Below are 23,867 nucleotides of genomic sequence, written 5' to 3' on the forward strand. Positions count from 1 at the left end.
AGGGTTTCACCATGTTAGCCAGGATGGTCTCGATCTCCTGACCTCGTGATCCACCCGCCTCGGCCTCCCAAAGTGCTGGGATTACAGGCTTGAGCCACCGCGCCCGGCCGCCGCTGTTGTTCTTAATACAATTAGATGACATCTCTCCCCGGCTCACAGCCCTCCAGTGACTTTTGCCCTGAATATGAAGTTCAGTTTCCCTGCCACGCCCTGCAGGGCCCATGCCATCTGTCCTTCAACCCCTTGGTCTCTTGGGTGGCACGAAATCCCTGCCTGCCCCAGGGGCTTTTAAATGCAAATATAAAAACTTTAATTAATGAAATGTAATCATTAAATGGTAATTAAGCCTAACTAGTTTAAATGACTTTCCTAATTAACTTAGATAGAGTTCACTGCTTCTCCTTAGGGAGTGATCATGGGGTGATGCTGGAAGAATGGGGGGAGCACGGCTTTCCGCGAGGGTGAGTGCCTCCTCCCCTGCCTGACGCCCTGGCTGAGCAGGCCCAGGTCTGTCTGAGCCCTGCTACAGCTACGGTTCTAGAACACAACGTGGCACATAGGAGGTGCTCAGATAATGCGTGCCACGGGCCAAGCCCTGTGGAGAATATCTCAGATAAGGCCCTGCTGTCAAGTTCATGCTGTGCCTCCTTTTCCTTGGATGTCGTGGGAATAGGGAGCCATGGAGGGTTTGGGAGGCAGACAAAGAAAGAATTTCCTAGGCTAGTGCCCAGAGCAACTCCCCCATCCCCGACCAGAGCTCGCAGCTGCCGCTGCCTCCCCAGGCCTCCCCAAGTCCCCAATAAGGCTGGCCCAGAACAAGAATAGAGCAGCCCACGGCTTCTGTGAGGACAGAGTGGGTGGCTGCAGCTAAACCTGGCTTGGCAGGTGGCTCCCTGGGGCGGGGCAGAGCCTCAGCTTGGGGTAGGGACTAGGGGCAGGACACTTGGGTTTCTGGGCTTCCCTGGCTCTGCCTCACTCTCTGGTGGCCTCAGGAGGGGGTCAGAGCCTCACTGAGCCTCTGTAACCTCCAGGAGAAGCTGGCTGCCCTGGGTGTGAAGACACACAAGCTCTGATAAACATAGTACAGCCAATGTATATATAGACCCTCCCACCTGGTTTCCAAAAGGATTTGCAACAGCTTTCACAAAAGGCGAAGAAATGAGCATTGAGAGTGAGCCAGGGTTTACACATGGGCCCCTCACGTCACAGGCCTGGGGAACTAGAACAGGGACAAGAAGATGGAGTCCAGATCCCTCCAGGAATCGTGTCTGTATGTGAGTGAGCTCCCCATCAGGGCGGGTATGCAAGCAGAGGCCGGCAGGCCTTGGTGGGGGTGTGGTCGAGGGGATTGGTGCATCAGGGAGAGGTGCGGTCAGATGTCAAGCCCCTGTTGGAAGATGAGGTGACTGGTCCTGCCTGCCCACCATGGCCGCTGCCCACAAGGAAACCAGGATGAGATAATGCTGGTGTTGGGGGCCTGTATTCATCTGTTTCATTGTTGCTATAACAAAATACCACAAACTGGATGATTTCTTCTTTTTTCTTTTTTTCAATGGAGACAGGGTCTCAATCTGTCAGCCAGGCTGGTGTGCAGTGGCAATCACCGCTCAATGCAGCCTCGATCTCCTGGGCTCAAGCAATCCTTCCACTTCAGCTCCTGCAGTAGCTGGGACTGCAGACAGCCAGCACCATACCTGGCTTTTTTGTAAGGATGGGGTGTTGCTATGTTGCCCCAGCTGGTCTTGAGCTCCTGGCCTCAAGCGATCCTCCCGCCTTGGCCTCCCAAAGTGCTGGGATTACAAGTGTGAGCCATGTGCCCAGCCCAGACTGGGTACTTTCTAAACAACAGAAATTTCTCAGGGTTCTAGAGGCTGGGAAGTCAAGATCCAGGCCGGCATCTAACAAGGACTTCCTGCTGTGTCCTCCCATGGCAGAAGGAAGGCGGAAAGGCAAGAGAGTGCTGGAAGCAGCCGGGGAGGGCAAAACGCCCTTTTATTACAACCAACCGCCTGGGTAACTAACCCACTGGGAGATGGCTGGCGGTTTTCATCCATTCGGCAGGGCGGACCCCCAGGACCTAATCCCGCTGTGAAGCCCCACCTCCCAACACAGCAGCTTGGGGGACACATTCCATCCTTCTGGCCCCTGACCATTCCCTGGGGGAAGAGGGACTTGACCACTGTTTCGGGGCTGCTGGAGCCTGAGCCGCCAGATGGGCAGCACGGGCCTCCTTGGGACCTGCCGTCAGAAGCAGAGCTCGGCTCCGAGGGAGGGCATGGGAGCGGGAGCGAAGCCCGGACGACGCTAACCCCCGGCATGAGTGCTGCCTGCTGTCTGGCCTGAAGCTCCTGCCTTCCCTTCTCTGAGGTGCAGAGTCCTCAGCCAGCACAAGGCGTGAATCGGCTCGCCTTCCCAGGGCGGACCCCTGGAATAAACAGAACGGCAACACTGCCCCCAGACCACCTCCCGCCCAGCCCTGCTGCCTGCTGTCTGCGCTGAGCCTTGGGGCAGCCTTCCTGCACCTGCCTTGTCTGCTGTGAGCAAGGCCGGCTCCTCCTGGTCTTGCGGGGGAGGCGGTCAGCGGAGCAAGAATGAAAATAAATAAATGTGAAGAAAGTGCGGCAGGACAAGGGTGGTCAGGGAGGCATCTGAGCAGACCTCTGAGCGGGAGCACATCCGGGGAAGAGCGTTGCGGGCGGATAACAAGACGGCCCGTGCAGAGGCCCTGCGCCGCCAGGCTCGGGGTGAAGCGCAGGGAGCCAGGCTCAGGGTACCGGGGAGGCGGGGGCGGGCGCCCAGGGTGGGGCACTGTGGACCATGAGGAGGCCCCCACCGAAGACGGGAGCTGCAGCAGGGATCTGGAGGAGAGGCTTCCCGCCCTGGCCTCTAGAAGGGAATTCGCCAAATCCTCCCTCCACAGCCTCGCTGCTCCGGAGCAGGCCTGTCTGCTGCGTTTTCTTTTTCTTTTTTTTTTTTTTTTTTTTTTGAAGAGTGTCACTCTGCCACCCAGGCTGGAGTGTAGCAGTGCGATCTCAGCTCACTGCAACCTCTGCCTCCCAGGTTCAAGCGATTCTCCTGCCTCAGCCTCCCAAATAGCTTGGATTACAGACGTGCGCCGCCACGCCCGTCTAATTTTTGTATTTTTTTTAAAGTAGAGACGCAGTTTCACCATCTTGGCCAGGCTGGTCTCGAACTCCCGACCTCAGGTGATCCACCTACCTTGGCCTCCCAAAGTGCTGGATTACAGGCGTGAGCCAACACGCCCGGCCTGTCTGCTGCATTTTTAATGCTGCCTGATGAGGAGGCTCTCACGGCTGTAATTGAACAGAAAGTCCACATGCCTCTGCCATCTCCGGGTCCAGAGACTCATTAATCCCGGGCCTGGAAGAGGCGCCTGCCCGGACCCTGCTGCCTGACAGGAAATGCGGGCGTCCGGCCTCGGGGGAGGGGGGGCCCGGCCGCTCCCCATCCCCATTCCCCTACTTCAGGGCCAGGGAACAGGGGAGAGGGGCCCTGCCGCTTGAGACCTCCACGGAGGCCCTGGGTAGTATAAACTGTCAAGGGCCTGGGCTTCGTAAATGTTAGTGAACTGCACACTGGCTTCCCCACTCTGATGGCTGGACACGCTCTGTAAAAGCCAAAGTGTCCCATAAATGGCAAGGGAACTGGAAACGACTGGGGCTGCAGTCGTGCGTGGAGGCGCCTGCTCTCTGTGAAGGGCTGTAGGCGTCCAGCCAGGCCTGCGAGCCGCGAGCTGCGCGGTGAGCTGCTGGGCGCTGGGTAACCTCAGGGGCGCGCATGGTAAATCGCTAGGCTTTGGGTCTGCTGCTCTCTGCAGGCTGCAGAGTCCCCAGAAGCCCCGAGGGCCGGGCCAGGGGGTGCACACGGGTAGGACAGCTACGGAGGCCGAGAACTGGGCTGACGCGTGGCAAGCCCGCGGCCTCCAGCCGCGCCGAGGACACACGAGGACGCGGACCGGCGCTCGGGGCCGGGCGGGGCTCCAGGGCACGCTGTTGAAGCCGAGCTCTATCGCCCCCTGGCGGCTACAGGAGACGGAACCTGGGGCCGCGCCCCACCAAGGGATTCATTCCCTTCCTCCCCCCTTCCCTCCCTCCCTCATTCATTCTTTCATGTGTTCATTCAGCAGAAGCCGAGCGCTCCCTCGGTGTCGGCAGCATTCTCAGTGCTGACGACACAACAGTGACAAATCAGGTCTCGGCCTGGATAACCCAGGATAATGAGCTAGACTGGCTGGGCCTGGTGGGTGGAGGCTATTTGAGCCAGGGTGGTCCTGGAAGACGTCGCTGAGGAGGTGACATGGGAGACCCGGATGGGATTGTGGGGAGCCAGTCACAGGAAGACGGGGGAGGGGGTGTTCTACGCAGAGTGGACAGTCAGTGCAAAGGTCCTGGGGTGAGAACAAGTCTTCACGATTGAAGGATGGAGGGAGGGAGACAACAGCTCCCAGGAATTATTAGCCCCTGTGCCAGGGAAGGGTTAGAGGGCAGAGACCTGACCCAGACTGGGACTGGAGGACAGGAGGAGTGCGGCAGGACAAGGGTGAGACAGACCCCATGGGGACCCTCCTCCTGGGAACACACCCTAAGCTTCCTCAGAGGACCACAGAGGCCCTGCTCTCAGACCTTGAGCCGTAGTGCGCTGAGTCCCTCATGCCTGCCCTGACCTGAGCCGTCACACCCACCCTCCTGGCGTGGGGATGAATCCGACTCCTTCCCAGCTGGTAAGAGCCAGTCCTGGGACTTTGGGGTACCCTGGGCACGGTGTGCTGAGCTCTTGGAGTCCCTGGGTCCTGACTGGTCCCCATGAGGGGGTGAACCTGAGACTGATGAACAGCCAAGGTGGACGCAAGTCCTTCAGGCCATCAGCTGAACTTCGAACCCAACGGTACCTGCAGCTGAGCACACCCTGCTTAGGTGAGCAAATTCGCTGCTGCCCCGGCCATGCTGCCAGTGTCACAGGGCCGGACTGCAAGGGCGCCTTCATCAGGCTGCCCCCACTCCCCTCGGAGCCTTCTGCGGAGCCCACCACCTGTCCCCAAGTCTGTTTTTCTCTTATAAGCTGTGTGGCTTTGGGCAAGTGATGTCAGCTCTCTGGGTCTGTTTTCCCATCTGTAAACTGGAGGTCACGTAACCTCCATGAGGTCACCGTGTCCAGCCCAGGCACAGTGTCCGGGGTGCTCGCCACTCTGTGCACCTGGCTGTCATCACTACTCCAGGACAGTGGGATGGGTGGCCGCCACCAGCGGGCTGGGCCTGTGTGTTCGCTGCTCTGTCTAGCGTCAGTACAGGGCCTGGTGCCTGGATGATCACAGGATGTTACCTCGTCACAGCCCTCTGGGGGCCTGTGTCCTCAGATGTAGAAGGGCCTGATGGGTTGGCAACCCTCCTTCCCCTAAGCACAGAGGCAAGGGTCCCTCGAGGGGCCACAACCTTCCCCAAGTAAGAGGGGGGCTCGCAGGTGTCATATGGAGTCTCACACAACCTTTAATCCTTTTCTTTTTTTTTTTTTAATTAAAACAGCAACCAGGTAACTGCCCCAACCTATCAGGGAAAGGACCTAGGATGGGCAGTCGTTTTTTCAAAAAAATATATTTTCTTTTTTTAAAAACAACACCAAAGCAAACCCATAGCCCCCGTTGAGCCAGTCCTCAGGGAGAGTGGGCGGGAAGGCTCCCCCTGCACGTCTCTGAGCAGAGATCTTGGGCCCCTCCCACTGGACCCCAGCCTGAGCAGAGGGCGAGGCTGATACCCTAGGGGGTGGGGGAGAAGCGATCAGATCCAAACCATGCAAGAAAAACAAGCCAAACCCATAAAGCAAAAGAAAAAATCAACAGAGGATAAATTAAAAAAAAACGAAAAGGTGAATGACACCGATTAGGGTGGCAGGCAGGACTGGGTGACCCAGTGTGCCCCGCAGAGGCCCCGTTCGCCAGTGCCAGCGGAAGGCCTTGGGCGGCTCATGGCATCTCCCTCATGGGAGTCTTGGGGGATTCACACAGCTCATCCCCTCTTGTGTACCCCGCACCAAAGCCGGGATAGAGGTGTGGCCACCCTGGGCCAAAGTGTGCAAAGTCCATTCAGTCAAGAAATTAAAAAAATGTACAACTTGGGTGGCATCCAGGCTGGGCAAGGCAGTGGCCCATTCACCCAGGCACCAGCAGCCTGCTGTGCAAGGGGCAGCAGCATCCACAGGGGGCATCCAGGCCCCCTCAGTCCAGGATCTCAGCAGCTGGAGACGGGTCCTTGGAGCAGCAGGGAGAGGCACTGGTGGGGCCAACAAGGGCCTGGCTGGCAGCCCCGATGGTCTGCTTCTTTGGCACTTGGGACAAATGGCTCGCTGCAGAGTCAGGTGGGAGCAGGCCCTTCGGTTCCTCCCAGGTGCCCTGGGCCAGGATGGCAGTAGCTTATGGTGTGGGTGAGCACTGCCCCCGCAGATGGGGCTATGGGGCTCTGGAGGGCCGGAGTGGGGTCCGAGGCCCAGCCCCTATGAGTCTTCGCCCAGGATCTCCTTCACGAAGGCAGCGATGTCTGTCTTCTTGGTTTTGTGCAAGGTGAAGAAGGGGTGCTCCTGGGGGTGACAGAAGGCACAGTCACCATGGAGGGGGTAGCGGGAGGGGGAGGTGGCCACTCCTCCCCAACCAGCTCCAGCCCAAGTGTTCCTCCTGACTGGCAAAATCCTACTCATCCTTCTAGGACCTCCACCCCCAGGAGGCCCTCCATGACAGTCACAATGGCATTTGTGGCTCCTCCTCAGCTCTCTTGTGGTCACTCTCCAGCCACACTGACCTCCCTTTTCCCCGACACGTCAGGCCTCTGCCCATGCTGGACCTTCTGCTTGGGACAGCCTCTCCGTCAGCAGATAACCCTTATTCATCCTTCCAGGCTCAGTTCAAATGGTACCTCCTCCATGAAGCCTTCCCTGATGCCACCCTTGGCCCCTCTGCCCCATTCTGTCACACACTGCCTGTGTATCCTTCCCAGGGCCTGGCATGCAGGAAGGAGGGAGGAGGGAGCCAGGTATGCAGGAGCAAACAAATGACCGAGCACCTAAAGGAGTGAACACAGGGCCAGCCGGAGGAGCTACCCATCTGTGTGCAGGACGTAGCCCTCTGCCCAGAGCCCCACCCAGCCCCAGCCAGCCCCGAAGAGCAAGGCAGGCACCTCCCGCCCATACTCACCATCAGCTCCAGGTAGCTCATACGCTCTGCGGGGTTCTTCCTCAGGCTAGGAGAGAAGAGTGCAGCTGTGGCCAGGCTGGCAGGGAGGAAGGAAGCCCAGCCCCGAGGGCCAGCCAAGCCACTCTGGGATTGCCCCAGGCCTGGCAGCAGGGGACATGTGCACCCAGGGAAGAAGGGACAGGAGTGTCCAGGGCTTCTCCCAGGGTGGAGGGGCATTCATAGGGGCAAACTAGAGACTCGCAGCAAGTTTCTCTGGCTCTTGGGGTCCTGGTTTTCTTGTCTCCATAGTGACCTAGGAATTTCCATATCAACACCAAAATGGGACTGCAATGTTCTGCCTAACAAGCATACACTTGGTATCCTCGGTCAGGAGAGAAAACTCCTTATCATGGGTTCTGGGAGAGGTTAGTCCCCAGTTAAAGGGGTCAGACTGCCCAGGGACACTGCTGGGCTCCTCTGTTGCTGATTATGGTCAACAACAAAAGTGCTGGGACCATGGGTGTGAGCCACCGCACCCGGCCGCTTCTTCCTTACCCATTTCTCGCTCTGTTTAATTATGGTCAGAGAAGTTGGTCTGTATGACTTTGCCTTCTTCCTTATTCCCTCTGTAACCTCAAACATGATTTTTTTTTTTTTTTTTTAAGAGAGAATCTCGCTCTGTCGCCCATGCTGGAGTGCAGTCGCATGATCTCGGCTCAGGCTCACTGCAACCTCTGGCTCCTGGGTTCAAGCGATTCTCGTGCTTCAGCCTCCTGAGTAGCTGGGATTACAGGCGTACGCCACCATGCCTGGCTAATTTTTCTATTTTTAGTAGAGACAGGGTTTCCCCATGTTGATCAGGCTGGTCTCCAACTCCTGACCTTGTAATCCGCCCGCCTCAGCCTCCCAAAGTGCTGGGATTACAGGCGTGAGCCACCGCGCCCAGCCTCTCAAACATGATTTTTATAAGGCTCCTGTGGGGCATTCTTTCATTTGGTACAAAGTTCTAGACATCAATAAAAGCAAACTTGTTTTTTGTGTTCAAATCTTCCATACACTTTGTTCTCTTTTCAGTCTGTCTGATTTGTCCACTTCTGGAAGAACTATATTAAAATCTCCCACCGGGACCATCGTTTTGTCAAATGCGCCTCATGCTCCAGCTGTTTCTGCCTTACATATTTCGATGCCATGTCATCTGGGGGTTTATTTGCTAAAACAAAAAGGAACAGGGCCCAGGAAGGTGCAGGGATCTGGCCAGGGAGGGGCAGTGACAGGTGCTCAGCAGCACCCAAGACTCACCACTGAGCAGTGAAGTCCACAAACTCGGGGGAGAAACGGTCGGCTGGGAGCTGGGGGGACGGCTCCTCCACCACCTGCTTCAGCTGCTGGAACGGGGTCCCCCAGGACTCGTAAGGGAACCGTAGGATGGCCATCTCAATCTGCAGCGGTGACAGGGGGGGTCAGAGGCCCTGGCCCCAGATACACCCACGCTCTGCACCCAGGAGCCAGGGTTGGGGGCTCCCACCCATCCTGGTCCCAGAGCCAGGCCTCAAAGCTGCACAGCTCATCTCCCTATCACAGCCCAGCAGGACAAAGGCAAGAAAGCTCTTAGCTCCTCCCACCCAGCCAGCAGGACCCAGCTCAGGAAGCAGATCCGTCCAATGCCGGGACTGGTGGGACCATCACTGGGTTTTCAGACAACCTGAATTCTGAAGATTTTACAAAACAATGCAGGTTCCAGCTGCTCTGGAAAAATCTGAGGAGGTGGCAACCTCGGGCCGCAGCCTCATGAGCCAGGTGGGCAGGTCCCAGGTGGTCACAGCCATTCCCCGCCCTAACATCTGACCATCTCAGACCTCAGCATCTGCTGTCATTTATTTGGGCTGCTGTTTTCACAGAGGAGGCACACGGGAAATGCTACACACACACACACACACACACACACACACACACACACACACACACACGGCTGTCCCCAAGGCCACAGACAGACTGTGAGACCATAAGGTTGCTTCGCCTCTGCACCCGTGAGCCTGCAGCCTCATCTTCTGCAGGGCCCCAGCAGTTTCCCTCCTAGACAAGTGGCCTGTGTGGCCACATGTGCCCTGCTGGATCCGGATTTCCTGTGGGTGACATCGGGCCGGTGGGTCTCTGTACTCGCTCCAAGCTCCCAGCCCTGTGTCCTCCCTGTGGTTGGCAAGAAGTCATCATGGAAGGGACGGACTAGCTAGGACTAGTCTGGGCTCCAGTCATGACGACTGGATGGAAAAAACAAGTCATGTCAGCCCCGGTTCCAGCCTGGAAGAACAGAGAATTCCGAGGCTCCAGCACAAGGGCCCTCGCTGATGGCCGTCCTCACCATGATGAACGGAAGAGACCTCAGCACAAACGCTTGGCGCTGGCAACTGGAGCCTGGACAGGACCCTAAGGACTGTGCTGAGAACGTGCCTCCCATCAAGCTAGAGGCTCTTTCCAGCTCGGACACAAACATACCCACACAGGCAGGGCCCACTGTGTGTGTGTGCATGTGTACACGTGTGTTCACAGGACAAAACCATACCGATTTGGGGGGCTTTTCTCTTAGAATTTTCACTGACTGCAATATGTAAAGCAAGGACCCCACATGAGCTGCAGGAGAAGGGCCAGTGGCCATGAGAGTTATAACTAGAAAACCAGAAGTGTCCAAATCCTCAACCTCGTACTCCTTTATTTTTTCTAAAGAACTCAAAAATACCTGGGCGCAGTGGCTCATGACTGTAATCCCAGCACTTTGGGAGGTGGAGGCAGGCAAATCACAAGGTCAGGAGTTCGAGACCAGCCTGGCCAACATGGTGAAACCCCGTCTCTACTAAAAATACAAAAAATTAGCCGGGCATAGTGGAGGGCACCTGTAATCTCAGCCACTCCGGAGGCTGAGGCAGGAGAATAGCTTGAACCTGGGATGTGGAGGTTGCAGTGAGCCAAGATCACTCCACTGCACTCCAGCCTGGGCGACAGAACAAGACTCCGTCTCAAAAAAAGCTCAAAAAGTGAAAAACAACAAAAATAGCCTCCGGGCACAAAGATGTGCCATATGGTGTTATCTGCCAGGAAATGTTTAGAAGCAGCCTGAATGTCCAGCACCGGGGGGGGGGGGGCCCACTGTGGGGGCGGAGACCCAGCCAGGATCATAGTCACACCCCTGTGACTCCCCAGCGACAACACTAACAGGCCAGCGCCCAGTCAGCACTCGCTCCTGGCCAAGGGCCATCCCTGGCATGACCCCTGTCTGTTCTGGGTGATTCCCACTGGCATCCTGAGGCGTGTGCAGTGAGTGGGAAAAAGCCAATGCCAAGAGAGCGCTGGGGCCCTTGCAGGATGGGGTGAGGCCGAGACCAGGGTCCCACCCAGGGTGACTCTCCCGACTCTGTTTCACCAGTCACTTCCCCAGGATGGCCAAGAATTTCAAATGGAAGGAAAACATCAGGAACAAGGGAAACATCCCTCATCAGCAGACAGGGTGAGTGAATGGTGGCAGATGCTTATGGAGTCTTTGGAAGAGATACACACAGGAGTCTATTACAATTTAGAGAAATTGGCCGTGCACTGTGGCTCACACCTGTAATCCAAGCACTTTGGGAGGCCGAGGCGGGCAGATCACATGAGGTCGGGGGTTCGAGACCAGCCTGACCAACATGGAGAAACCCCGTCTCTACTAAAAATACAAAATTAGCCAGATGTGGTGGCGCACGCCTGTAATCCCAGCTACTTGGGAGGCTGAGTGAGGCAGGAGAATCACTTGAATCTGGGAAGCAGAGGTTGTGGTGAGCCGAGATTGCACCATTGCACCCCAGCCTGGGCAACAAGAGCAAAACTACGTCTGAGAAAAAAAAAAACAGAGAGAGAGAAAAATATGAACAATATGTAATGCTATAAAATAAAAATAAAAAAGCTTTTTAGAAAGAAGCATTACGAGGCTGGGCGCAGTGGCTCACACCTGTAATCCCAGCACTTCGGGAGGCTAAGGTGGGTGGATCAGAATCTGGAGTTTGAGACTCGCCTGGCCAACATGGTGAAACCCCATCTCTACTAAAAATACAAAAATTAGCCGGGCATAGTGGCACACGCCTGTAGTCCCAGCTACTCGGGAGCCTGAGGCAGGAGAATAACTTGAACCTGGGAGGCGGAGGTTGCAGTAAGCCAAGATCACACCACTGCACTCCAGTGTGGGCAACAGAGCGAGACTCTGTTTCAATAACAACAAAAAAGAGAAGCATTACATATTGTTCATATTTCTCTAAATTATAATAAAATGTATTTTATATAAATATATATAATAAAAATATTATATATATAATATAATGCACAACATTGGCACTGAAATGGGGTAAGAGGTGTCTCTAGGTAGCTAACTACAGTCATTTTCCCCTTACTTTGCCTCTGTATTTTTGTGTTAGGTTTCCACTACTTTTGTAACTTGTGGGAGAAAAACCTAACCTGTGCCCAAAGAGGCCACCTTCACCTCCACCTCCCTGTGTGCGCCTGCTGATCCTCCATCAAGCCGGGAGCATTCCCTGTCCTTGAACCTAAGCTGGCCTGTGACTTGCTGACCAAACAAGGAGGCAGAAGTGATGCTGTGCCAGTTCTAGGCCTAGCACTTCAGGAGACTTCCTTTTGGATGCCAGTCATCACGAAAGAACTCCAACTCTGCTGACACTGCCATGCTCTGAAGCCCAGGGAGCAGGCCAAGGTGAGTAAGTCACATGGAGAGGCCAGGCAGAGGAGGCCCATGTTTGTGAGGTCGTGTTGGGACTTTCAGCCCAGCCCAGCCCAGCCCAGCCATGACCCCAGCCAGTGCCAGGTACAGCAGAAGAGCCATCCAGCTGAGCCCAGCCACAATGGTGGAAACATGAGAAATAAGAAACTGCCATTGGTTTGGGTCAGTAGGTTCTGGGGTGGTTTGCTATGCAATATTTGACAACTGAAATATACACTTAGCATACACTTGTCCAAGTTCCATCAGCTACATCAGAAGGCCACTAGCCATGGTGGGCCCAATAATGATGATGGACAGATGGAAGGGAGACAGAGAGGTGGGGAAGGGACATAAGGGTGTGTGTATGTGTGAGGTGGTCATGAGCGGGGTCTCTAATATCCAACCAGTTCTGTGCAGTCTAAATACAGCAAGAACTTGTCCTTTGCATCTAACCTAGGACTTGGAAAACTATTATTGCAGATACAGCACCTGCCTTCAGGCTGAATATTCCTCTCCACCTCAAAAAAAAAAAAAGTTTAATTGAAAAATTACATGTCGCCAATTAACGAAAATTGAAGGTATGGCCCAGTCCCACCTCTCTGACAAAATTATTTCGACTTTGAGTCTTTCCCAGTCACTGTCTACAGATACACTGTTTATAAAGTTACAGCCACAGGCCAGGTGCAGTGGCTCAAGGCTGGGCGTGGTGACTCATGCCTGTAATCCCAACACTTCGGGAGGCCGAAGTGGGTGGATCACCTGAGGTCAGGAGTCGGAGACCAGCCTGGCCAACATGGCGAAACCCTGTCTCTACTAAAAATACAAAAATTAGCTGGGCGTGGTGGCAGGCACCTGTAATCCCAGCTATTCGAGAGGCTGAGGCAAGAGAATTGCTTGAACCTGGGAGGCGGAGGTTGCAGTGAGCTGAGATTGCGCCATTGCACTCTAGCCCGGTCAACAGAGTGAGACTCCCTCAAAAAATAAAAAAATAATAAAAAAAAGAGGCCAGGCGTAGTGGCTCATGCCTGTAATCCTAACACTTTGGGAGGCAGAGGCAAGCAGATAACCTGAGGTCAGGAGTTTGAGACCAGCCTGGCCCACATGGCGAAACCCCATCTCTTCTAAAAATACAAAAATTTGCCAGGTGTGGTGGCTTACGCCTATAATCCCAGCTACTGGGAAGGCTGAGGCAGGAGATTTGCCTGAACTTGAGAGGTGGAGGTTGCAATGAGCTGAGATCGTGCCATTGCACTCCAGGCTGGGCGACAGAGTGAGACTCTGTCTCAAAAAAAAAAAAAAAAAAAAAAAAGCAGGGCATGGTGGCACAAGCCTGTAATCCCAGTTACTTGGGAGGCTGAGACAGGAGAATCACTTGAACCTAGGAGGCAGAGGTTGCAGTGAGCCGAGATTGTCCCACTGCACTCCAGCCTGGGCAACAAAGTGAGACTCCATCTCAAACAAATAAAAATAAAAAATAAATAAAGTTCCAACCACATGATGATAATAACGATGGTAGCAGCAACACCAATAAAACCCACAACACCCGCGTCAACTCTCTACCCACCAGACACTTCTCTTACCTCGCTCCCAACCCTCCCTCCCTCTCCTCTGACCTGGCTACCCAGGCACACAGCAGGCACAGCCCCACCTCAGGGCCTTTGCACCTGCACCCCCTGGTCTACCCTGCCCTCAGGTCAGCAGGATGCCCTCTTTGCAGAGGCCTCCACATCTGCAACAGTGGCCTTCCACCTGTCCCCAGGGCCACCCCCACCTGCCCCACTCTTCTCCACCCCTGTGGCATCAACAGAAATTTATTTGGTCTTTGTTCCTGGCACAGAGCTCCTAAAACCCTTGGAATTTCCTGAGTGACAGGAGTGGTTTTGTTATCCACAAGGAGCTTGAGTTTATGCTAATAAGGTGACTCAGGGTAAGGCCCCTAGACAGCCTCAGGACCGGGCTGCTGCCCAGAAAACCTAGCTGATTATACAGGGTGGGAACTCTCAGCATCACCCGCCAACTGACACTGAGAGGAGGGGGCTGCAGACTGTGCTCTATAAAAACTTTCAGTGGGTGCGGTAGCTTGTGCCTATAATCCCAGCACTTTGGGAGGCCGAGGTGGGCAGATTGCTTGAGCCCAGGATTTCAAGACCAGCCTGGGCAACATAGTGAGACTCCTCTACAAAACATTTAAAAAATTAGCTGGGCGTGGGGGCACACACCTGTAGTTCCAGCTACCTGGGAGACTGAGGTGGGGGGATGGCTTGAGCCTGGGAGTTCAAGGCTGCAGTGAGCTGCGATCGCACCACTGCACTCCAGCCTGAGCAACAGAGTGAGACTCTCTCTCAAAAATAACTTCTCCATGTGAGGCCGGGCGCGGTGGCTCATGCCTGTAATCCCAGCACTTTGGGAGGCTGAGGAAGGCAGATCACTTGAGGTCAGGAGTTCGAGACCAGCCTGGCCAACATGGCAAAACCCCACCTTCACTAAAAATACAAAAATTAGCTGGGCATGGTGGTGCCTGTGATCCCAGCGACTCGGGAGGTTGAGGCACAAGAATTGCTTGAACCCAGGAGGCAGAGGTTACAGTGAGCTGAGACTGTGCCACTGCACTCCAGCCTCGGCAACAGAGTGAGACTCTGTGTCAAAAACAACAATAAAACTCCATGAGCTTGAGGAGCCTGTAGGTTGGGCAAGCACAGGGAGGTACCAGGAGGGTGCCAGGCCCTGAGAGGGCATGGCAGCTCTGCACCCCATACTCACACCCCTCCCCCCATGAGTCTCTTCCACCTGGCTGGTCCTGAGTTATATCCTTTCTGATAAACCAGTAAACACAAGTAAAGTGTTTTCCTGAGTTTTGTGAGCCATTATCAAACCTTAGGAGAGGGTCGTGGGAAACCCCAATTTGTAGCGGGTCAGTCCAGTAGTATGGGAGACCCGCTACTTCCAACCGGTGTGTGATGTTGGGGGCAGTCTGGTGGGAGAGAGCCCTTAACATGTGAGGTCTGTGCGAACTCCAGGTAGCATGAGAACTGAACAGAACTGCAGGACACTAGGTGGGCGTCTGGAGAATCTGAGAATGGGTTGTAGTGTTGGAAAACACCCCGCTACTGCTTCTCACCACATCTTACTGATTTCCTCTGACGGCCTCATCCCCAACACCAAATAGTCAAAGGGACTGGGGACAAGCAGGAATGTCCTGGGCCAGGCTTCCCTGGGCAGGGAAGGAGCTGATGCCCAGAAAACTCCACTGGTCCCAAGCCACGCAGCTGGCCAAGGCCACCGGCCTGAGCCCTACCTGCTGATGGCATCGTCCTTCCACGCATCTCCTGCACAACTTCCTAGCCCTGGCTGGGGGACACACCCTGGTGGTCTTCCCATCCTTCCAATCCACTATGCACATGGGAGTCAGAGCAGGCTCACCCACACCTTGACCTGAGCCCCGACACGGAAGGCACGGGGTTTTGCCAGGCAATTCCAGAAGCAATGGCTCTGGGCCCATCCCTACACCTGGACTTCTGCCGCATCTGCTCTCACCCTACCCAAGCCAGGGATGCCTTTGGCCTCCGCAGGCCCAGGATTGAGAGTCCACCCACCCTTCCTACCACTCCACAGCAAGGTACCAGCACGCCACTGGCAACAAACCTTCTGCTATGAAATATTTTTGAAAACATCTTCACCATCTTGCTTTTGCATGATTTACATACCAGGAACTCACATAATTTGGGATTGGCTGTGATTTCTCAACAAGCACCAAGAACTCCAGAGAAAGCCCTGTGGCCACCATATCACAAAGTGCCCAGGACTTCATGATGAGTGACCCTGACCCTAGGACGTTCCCCTAAATCGATGGTAATTTCTGATGGCATGTTTTCTTCTCAGATTTTGAAGCCAATACTTCTTCCCAGAGCCTAAACTATTTGAGGAGTCCCCCAAAAGCTCAGGGCCCCAGGCACGGCTCCACCCACCCCACCTGACCACCAAGGGCAGGCTCTGGCCCCACACAGTACCATGGTAATGCCCAGGCTCCAGACGTCGGACTTGACATTGTAGCCCTTCTGGTTCAGCTCTGGGTTGATCCTCTCAGGCTGCAGGAGGGAACAGTGAGGCGTGAACACCCGCCCCAGGTAAGCTCCGATGGCTAGGCCTTGCCTCCCAATCCCCAAACTGAGCGCCCAGCTTAGCCCACCTGCCCATGTGACAGGGGAGGAAACTGAGGCTAGGAGGGCCTGCGTCATGCTTAGAAGGCCCAACCCTTGCCTCGGGCTGCCCCTACCTGGGAGCAGACCCCTAAGGCCCTCCTGACAATGAGGGCGGGGCGGGACCGGCACAGCCCACCACTGTCCTCCGTGGAGGTTGTTCATGCAGCTTATCACCCAACGGGGGCGCTGTGGGGGTCAGTTAACAACAGGGAACAGAAGGGCTGCCCCTGGGCAGCAAGACACAGGTGGCCCCACTATGGTAGGAAACGCAGTGTGGGGAGGCTCTGCCCGACGGGTAGAGGGCATGGCCGGGGTGGCTGATTTGGGCAGATCTCTCCCCGCCCCATCCTCTCCTGAGCCTGGGGGACTTGGGGACCACTCACGGCCATGTAGGGCTTGCAGCCGGCATCCATCGTCTTGGCCACAGAGTCCACCAAGTAACCACTGATGCCGAAGTCACACATCTTCACATGGCCCTCCTTGTTGATAAGGACATTGGAGGGCTTCACATCTGCCAGGAAAGGACATGCCTCAGCCACGTCTGTGGAGCATGACTGGAGGCAGGTGCCATGCTCTGCACAGCTGTGTCCCCCTCCCTCACCCAAGACCCCTCCTGTGCCCCCTCCCACGCCCCAGTGGGCAGGTTCCACCAGGGTCCCAAGGGTCGGACCAGGGAACTGAGGCTGCAGGAGGTGTCGGGCTAGCTGACGGTCATACTTGGTCCTCAGGGAATAGCCAGGACGTGCCCAGCCCAGCCAAGCCACTGCAAAGAAGGCAGGACTCCAGGTGCTTTGCTGGGGGCGCCGCGCCTGCCTCTGCCCTCCAGACGTGAGGTGCAGTGAGAGCCTGGCATGTGTGGGTGCTCCCAGAGGGCAGCAGGATCAATTAAAGCCTGGGAGGCAGGATCTGTGTGTTTGGACATGGAGGCCCCACAGACCAGCATGGGAGACCAGCCTAGCAGGGATTCTCCATGCAAAAGCGCACTCGTATCCGCGTGCCCTCCATGGGGATGTATGTAAAGATGGAAATGCACATAAAAAGGACCAGAAGGTTCCGTGCCAAACGCCAACCACAGTGACCTGGAGGCGGAGGCTGGGATGGGCACCCAGTGGTCAATGGGAACTAAGCCTAATTCATTTTTTGAAAAGCCGTAAATCTGGAAAAATAGACTTGTGCTCAGCAGCAAAAAGGAACAAACCAACACCACACCAGACCCGGGTGGGTCCAGAAACATCAAGCTAGTGAGGCTGATGTTCCAGAAAGGGCGAAACCAACTCACCATGGGAAAACCAGACTTGTGGCTGCCTTAGGCACATGAGGGATGGCAGAGAAGGGGCCCAAGAGAACATTCTGGGCTGGGGTGAGGGAATTATCCTGCATCTTGGAGGGAGGTGGTTGCATGCGTGTGAACGTGATTATACGTACTCTGTGCTGGAATTTCACGATTTGTAAACTATACGTTAGAACAGAACCCGGTCCACCTTTCTCAGGACAAAGGTAAAGCCAGTCCTTGCTTCGAACACCAGCAAACATGAGGGGAGGCAGCTGCAGGGCTGCAGGTGGAAAGCGGCTGGGACCCCATTGGGCACGTCACAACTTATCACCTCTCTGAGCCTCAGTTGCTCATAGGGAGACGTCTACCCGCCTTGGCCTGGGATCCCTCCCACTGGCTGCACCGTGCCTGGGTGGCTGCCGGGCACTGACCTCTGTGGATCACCGACAGCTTGCTGTGCAGATGCTCCAGAGCCCGCACGATCTGGTGGTGGGGTGGGGAGGAGGGAAGAGACAGGACTCTGTTATTGCTGGTCATGTCAACAACGACAGCAGTAAGACCCCATCCATGTCCACCTGTCTCCTGCTCCCGCTGCACAGGCTAGGCACCTCCTCACCCCAGCCTCCTGCCCTGTCCTGGCATTTGCCTCAGCATCCTAACAATCCCTGTGCAGACACACTCAGCCTCCTGCCTCCTCTCACCCTCCCAGGCTCACCTCCCAGGGAGCCATCATCACTGCCTGCCAGGCTCTTCTTGGGTAAAAGCCAGCTCTTGGCAGCCTTCCTGTCCCATCTTCCCTCCCGTGGCAGAGCCAGTATTCTAGCAGCTTGGAGCCATTTCCCTTGGGAAGGCTGGGTGGGGAGCCTGAGGCAGGCATATATTGTAAATGTTTCCAGATGCAGTGAGGATTGAACCAGTGTCACTAGTTCTATTTTCCTTTTTCCTTTGGCTACTGGGATGCTCAAGCCCAGTGTTGCTGCCCTCCCTCAAGGACTTTTGAGACTCAAAAAGCACACATTTTGGATGCTAACCTTTCCCTCAACTTAGCTTGTACCTCTGTGAGCTGCCCCGGGGCATTTTCAGTATGATGCTGTTGTTAATACTAAATTCCTTTTTAAAAAAAAAAATGGTCTGGAACTCAAGAGTTGGAATCAATGGCTCAGACATCTGGATCTGCCAAATCTGTGGGGCTCCAGGAGCCCCAGGAGCCGAGGTCTCCTAAGCGTGAAGGCTCTGGTCTGGGGTGGAGGAGAAGGGCCTATGCAGGGCAGCTGCCGAGGCTCAGGGGGCACACTGATGCCCAGCTCTGCCCAAGACACCAGTATCTGGCAGGCTCCATGCCTGCTGGAAGGGCTGGGCCTCTGCCTACGCACCTGGGACCCCCAGCCCACCCAGGCCACTCACAGACACAGCAATCTCCCCGAGGATGTCCTCTGGAATTGTCATGTTTTTATCCAGCACCTTCCGGTAGAACTTGTCCAGGGATGTGTCCATGAGCTCCATGCAGATCCACACATCTCCCTGTGGGTGACACCCAGAGCTCAGCCAGGCTGCCGGGCTGCCTGTGTCGGCACCACCTGCACGGCCTGCCCCAGCCCCAGCCCCAGCCCCCTCCTCAATGTGTGCCCACCCACTCAGCCACAGTTCACTGGGCTCCCACCCACCCCCCACTTGCCCGCTTCTCCCCACCCTCCACTTGCCCACGTTTCCCCACCCTCCAGCTCTGCCTGCACTGCCAGGTTCGGGTGCCAGCCTCCTCCATCTAATCCCTAATTCCAGGTGTCTCCAGGGAGGAGGGGGATTAGCACAGAGCCTCACTGGGTCCCTCCACCAGAGCCTCAGGATGCGCCTGCACCAGCTCCACGGCAACAGCCGGCCCTGCGGACCGACAGACACCTTCATGCCAGCTGACCCTGGCAGATGGCTCCCTGCCTGCAAGGACCTGCTCCCTCTTCCCCAGTGAACTCCTGAGGACCCTCCTGACAGGAAAGTTAGGAGATGCGCAGGGGGCACCCGCAGGCTGCAGGGGCCCCATTGGCTAGGAGCTGGCACAGGGGATGCTGAGCTCTTCATGAGTGAAGAGTGAGGCCAGGTGAGGCAGCCCTGACCTTGCCCGATTGCTGGACTCAGATGCCCTGACCTTGCCACAGCTCCTTGAGGGGAAAGCAACCAGTATGAGCCCAGCATCGCCCAGGCTCCCAGCCTCCCTGCTCACCCACACCCACCCGGCTTGGCGGAAGGCAGCTCCACCCTTCCAGCCTCAGTCACTCCCTCAGCACACACCCCATCCTGCCCATAAACCTAGAACCCAGATCTCGTATCTCCACGGCCACTGCCTGCTCAGGCACCCCACGCCCCGTATGCCATGGGGATGCGAATGGTCACACAGGCAGAACTGAGTGCAGCCGAATGCCAGGCCCCAGGCCATGTCATTTAACTTCCGTGTCAACTTTAGGAGGCACCCACAACCACCAGCCTCATTTGACAGACAAGGAAACTGAGGCACCGAGCAGGACAGGAACAGCCAGGAGGTGGGGGAGCCCAGTGGTCTGGCAGGGTTGGTGCCTCTGGGAGCCACGCTGGCCCCGGGTGGCTCCCCGTGTCCCCAGCACCTGGCACACTGGAGGGACTGAGTGACAGTGGGTTGCAGGCGACTGATGGGTGGGAGGTGGAGCTCCCCAGCTGTACCACGCGAGGACACACCTCTCTGAACAGTGCCCCGTAGAAGGTGACAGTGTAGAAGCAGTCGACCGTGCGCATGTTGATGTCCAGGTCCATGAGCAGCCGCTTCTGCTCCTGTGAGTTCACAGTGGCCCGGATCCGCTGCAGGGAAGGACTGCCGTTCAGAGGTTGCTGTGGCAGCAACCTCTCATGACAGGAGGGCCAGGAGCTCAGAGGGCCACTGCCTAGTGTGCCCCAAAAAGCCTGGGCTCGGTACTGGTCACTGAGAGGGACAGGCAGGGCCCCATGGCAGGGCTCAGCTCGCCTCCTCCAGGGAGCCCTCCCAGGTGCCTCCAGGCCCTGCTCACCTTCACGGCCATGATGGTGCCGCTCTGGGCGTGCCGCACCTTCTCCACCACCCCATAGGCTCCACGGCCCAGTTCCGAGATGGTCACCAAGTCATCAGCCTCCACCTCAAAGTTCTTGAGGGATGGAAAAGAGAGAGAGTCAGCGGCCACCAAGCTGGAAGCCAGTCCTCACCCCTCACCCAGTGGAGATAGCTAGGCAGCATGAAGAGGACCAGCTGGTTAGATCTGGGCTCAAACCTCATACCCACCACTCCCTGCTGTGTGACCCTCAGGAAGTCACTTAACCTCTCTGAGCCTCACATTGCCCTCTATAAAATAGGCACAGTGCCAACACCCCAAGGTTGCTCTGGAGTGTGACTAAGACACCCATGAAATGCCCCGCCAGCAGGCAGAGCTCTGAGAAAGAGGGGCCCTGTCCCTCTTTCCCCAACCCCACTCAGCTGATTGGAATGAGTGAGTCATTCAAAAACTGTTTACCAAGCACCCACAATGTGTTTTAGGCACTGGGGACACAGTGACAACAAAACAAGTCTTGCCTTCACAGATGTGTCCCTCTCTTGGGAGGGACACAAAAAGGAACAAGCAAGTAGATGAACAGGACAGCAGGTGGTGAGTGTCAGGGGGTGCGACAGCCTGGAGGGGGCATCGTCAAGGACAGGCCTAGGAAGTGGGGTTTCTTTTATTTGTTTTAGACAGAGTGTCACTCTTGTCACCCAGGCTGGAGTACAATGGGGTGATCTCGGCTCATTGCAACCTCCACCTCCTGGGTTCAAGCGATTCTGTCTCAGCCTCCTGAATAGCTGGGATTACAGGCGCCTGCCACCACACTGGGGTAATTTTTGTATTTTAGTAGAGACAGGGTTTCACCATGTTAGCTAGGCTGGTCTTGAACTCCTGACCTCAGGTGATCTGCCCGCCTCGGCCTCCCAAAGTGCTTGGATTACAGGTGTGAGCCACCGCGCCCAGCTCTTTTTTTTTTTTTTTTTTTTGAAACGGGGTCTCACTCTGTCACCCAGGCTGAAGGCTAGTGGCATGATCATGGCTCACTGCAACCTCCACCTCCTGGGCTCAAGTGATCCTCCCACCTCAGCCTCTCAAGTAGCCAGGACCACAGGCATGCACCACCACACTGACCAATTTTTTGTATTTTTGTACAGACAGGGTTTCGCCATGTTGCCCAGGCCTGGTCCCGAGTTCCTGAGCTCAAGTGATCCTCCTCCTGCCTCAGCCTCCCAAAGTGCTGGGATTATAGGTGTCAGTCACTGCACCTGGCCTGGGAGTAGGGTTTCTGTTGGGAGGACCTGGGCATAACACGGTCCCTGAGACAGGATTCTCAATGGCTAGTGCCCTTCCGAGGCTTCTGGAAGCAGAAAATGCAGGTTTCCTAGGTGCTGGCCTGAGGGAATGATCCAGCAGGTCCAGGGAGGCCTAGAAGCCTGCACATTCAGTACTCTCCGCTAGGGCTAGGATGAGGTGCAGGCCCGTGCTCTCAGCTCAGAAACCTTCCTACCAGCTCTGAGCTCGCCAAGCTCCAGACAGGCAGCCAATGGTCCTCATTCCCTCCAGCAGGGTCAAAGAGTGGGTGGCCCAGGGCCACACAGCCAGCAGCGCAGGACAACACTCTTCTCCACAGCCTGACCTCTCTGACCCCTCAGTCACCTCCCCGCATAGTGACCCTGCAGGGTCAGCCCTACCCACTCGTCAGGTGAAGTGAGAGGCCCTGCAGGGGTGGCGGCTGGCACCTACTCTGTCTCCAATGGTGATGAAGGTCCGGGAGTCCAGGTTCCGGGGGGGTCTGTGGAGAAAGAAGACTCCATGAGTTTCAGAGAGAACCACACCCTTCCTCCAAGAGCAGCAGTAGATGGGCCAGTGTGGGGCCTGGCGTGGGAACCAGGTATATCCTGCCCCGGAGGCACCTCCTTGGACCACCTCCTCTCATTGGCTGCTGAGCATCTACACGAGCTGGGCACGGCCTCATGGAGCCTCCAAGACGGGGTGAGAAGTGAGCAGAGCAGAGCAGATGGTGCTGCATGAACCCCAGCAGCTGTCACCTAGCTGGACCCACAGCAGGTGCTGCCCAGGACAGGACGAGGCAAAGCAGAGCTGGCCCCACCTGCCTCTCACTCCTTCCACTGAGCCCTGTTCGGGAAGCCTCTCCAGGGTGAGCCAGGGAGAAACTGAGGCAGACTCACGTGGGGTTAGGCGCGGGTGGCTTGGACATGCAGGATATCCGTAGATCCTTCTTCCTCTTGGATTTTCCTAGAATGGAGAGAAGGTGAGGCTTCTGGCCTATCCCTCAGTCATCAATGTCCCCTGCACTCCCCTTGGGCTGGGCAAAGATGGAGACAGGGATGACTCAGGCCCTGGCCCACAAGGATGCCAGCCTCTGCGATCACCCTTGCCGGGAGCCCCCTCTCTCCAAGCCAGACCGTGAGGCCTTCAAAGGGAGGAAGGAGGCCCACCAGCCCTGCAGGGGAACAGAGCAGGACAGACCCAGGCCTAGAGGCTGGAGCCCAGGGCCTTATCTCAGCCCTGCCCACTGGGCACATCTTGAGTACCTCCCTGGGCCTCAGTTTCCCCATCTGTGAGGTGTCCTCACTGCCCTGCCTGACTAGCCAACGGGACGTGGGGTGAGAGGGGCCCAGCAGGGGTCCAGCCAGCACCCGCAGCAGCCACTGTGCAGGGGCCTCATGGCCGCAGGTAGCAGGATGAGGCTCACACTACCTCCAAGATGAGGAAGGCCAGGCCGCCAGAGAGGGCAACAGGCGGTGGAGCAAGCGGGGACTCCAGCCCAGGCTGCCCTCCAGGCTAGCTCTGCCTGGCCCTGCTCACCCTGGAGGCCAACACCTGATGCCCGTTTCTCTCCCTCCCCTGAAAAGTGCTGGCTCTCTCCCCTCCCCTGCACTGGGCAGGCCACAGTCCTGGGGCAGTACCTTCCTCACTCCACCCCTGGGGGCAGGTGAGAGGCCCCAGTGTCCACACCTCTCAGGCTGGCTGCAGGAGCATGGCCAGGTGCACAGCACTCAGCTGGTACTAACGGAGGGTCAGCATTTCTGGGGCTCCAGGCACAGTGGGGCTGGCATGCCGAGGGAGCTCCCTGTAGTCAGGGCTGCCCTTTGAAGAAGGCATAGCCGCCATTCCACAGGCAGGAGAAGCAAGGATCAGAGATGGCAGGGTCACCTGGCGCTCTGGCACCATCAGGCAGCAGGGCTGGGAGTGACACAGCTCCCCGAGACCACCCAGTACAGACATGCTGGCCACATTCCTGCCCTTGCGAGAGCTTCTGCCCCATTTCCCAAGCATGGTCCTGCCACACCTTGGCCCTCACCCACCACCTCCCACTCACTGCTGCTGGCTCAGCCTGGCTGCTGGCACTGGGGCCTGGAAACTGCCCATGGCCCTGCTGCCACCTGCCAAGAAGACCCCAGTCTCTAAAGCCGCCTCCAAGTCAGGT

At 56.5% G+C, this 23,867-nt stretch overlaps 1 protein-coding gene across 4 annotated transcripts in view; it reads right to left on the minus strand.

Moving 5' to 3' along the window:
* Positions 1 to 5,508: 5,508 nt before the first annotated feature.
* The window catches only part of MAP2K3 (mitogen-activated protein kinase kinase 3), a 31,596-nt gene continuing 13,237 nt past the window's right edge, over positions 5,509 to 23,867 (minus strand). For 3 of the 4 annotated variants that reach the window (XM_025361238.1, XM_025361239.1, XM_025361240.1), the window contains 11 exons: positions 22,606 to 22,672; positions 22,160 to 22,208; positions 20,414 to 20,527; positions 20,088 to 20,207; positions 18,789 to 18,905; positions 17,816 to 17,867; positions 16,495 to 16,622; positions 15,920 to 15,997; positions 8,477 to 8,616; positions 7,199 to 7,244; positions 5,509 to 6,588 (listed from right to left, as the gene is read on the minus strand). In XM_025361238.1, coding sequence (XP_025217023.1) covers positions 6,505 to 6,588; positions 7,199 to 7,244; positions 8,477 to 8,616; positions 15,920 to 15,997; positions 16,495 to 16,622; positions 17,816 to 17,867; positions 18,789 to 18,905; positions 20,088 to 20,207; positions 20,414 to 20,527; positions 22,160 to 22,208; positions 22,606 to 22,672 — 995 coding nt within the window. In that variant the 3' untranslated portion in view covers positions 5,509 to 6,504. Of the gene's footprint in view, positions 6,589 to 6,849; positions 7,245 to 8,476; positions 8,617 to 15,919; positions 15,998 to 16,494; positions 16,623 to 17,815; positions 17,868 to 18,788; positions 18,906 to 20,087; positions 20,208 to 20,413; positions 20,528 to 22,159; positions 22,209 to 22,605; positions 22,673 to 23,867 lie in introns of those variants that run through there. The other variant, XM_025361237.1, reaches the window with a different exon arrangement.

The sequence above is a fragment of the Theropithecus gelada genome, chromosome 16, assembly GCF_003255815.1.
Source record: "Theropithecus gelada isolate Dixy chromosome 16, Tgel_1.0, whole genome shotgun sequence".
NCBI lineage: Eukaryota > Metazoa > Chordata > Mammalia > Primates > Cercopithecidae > Theropithecus > Theropithecus gelada.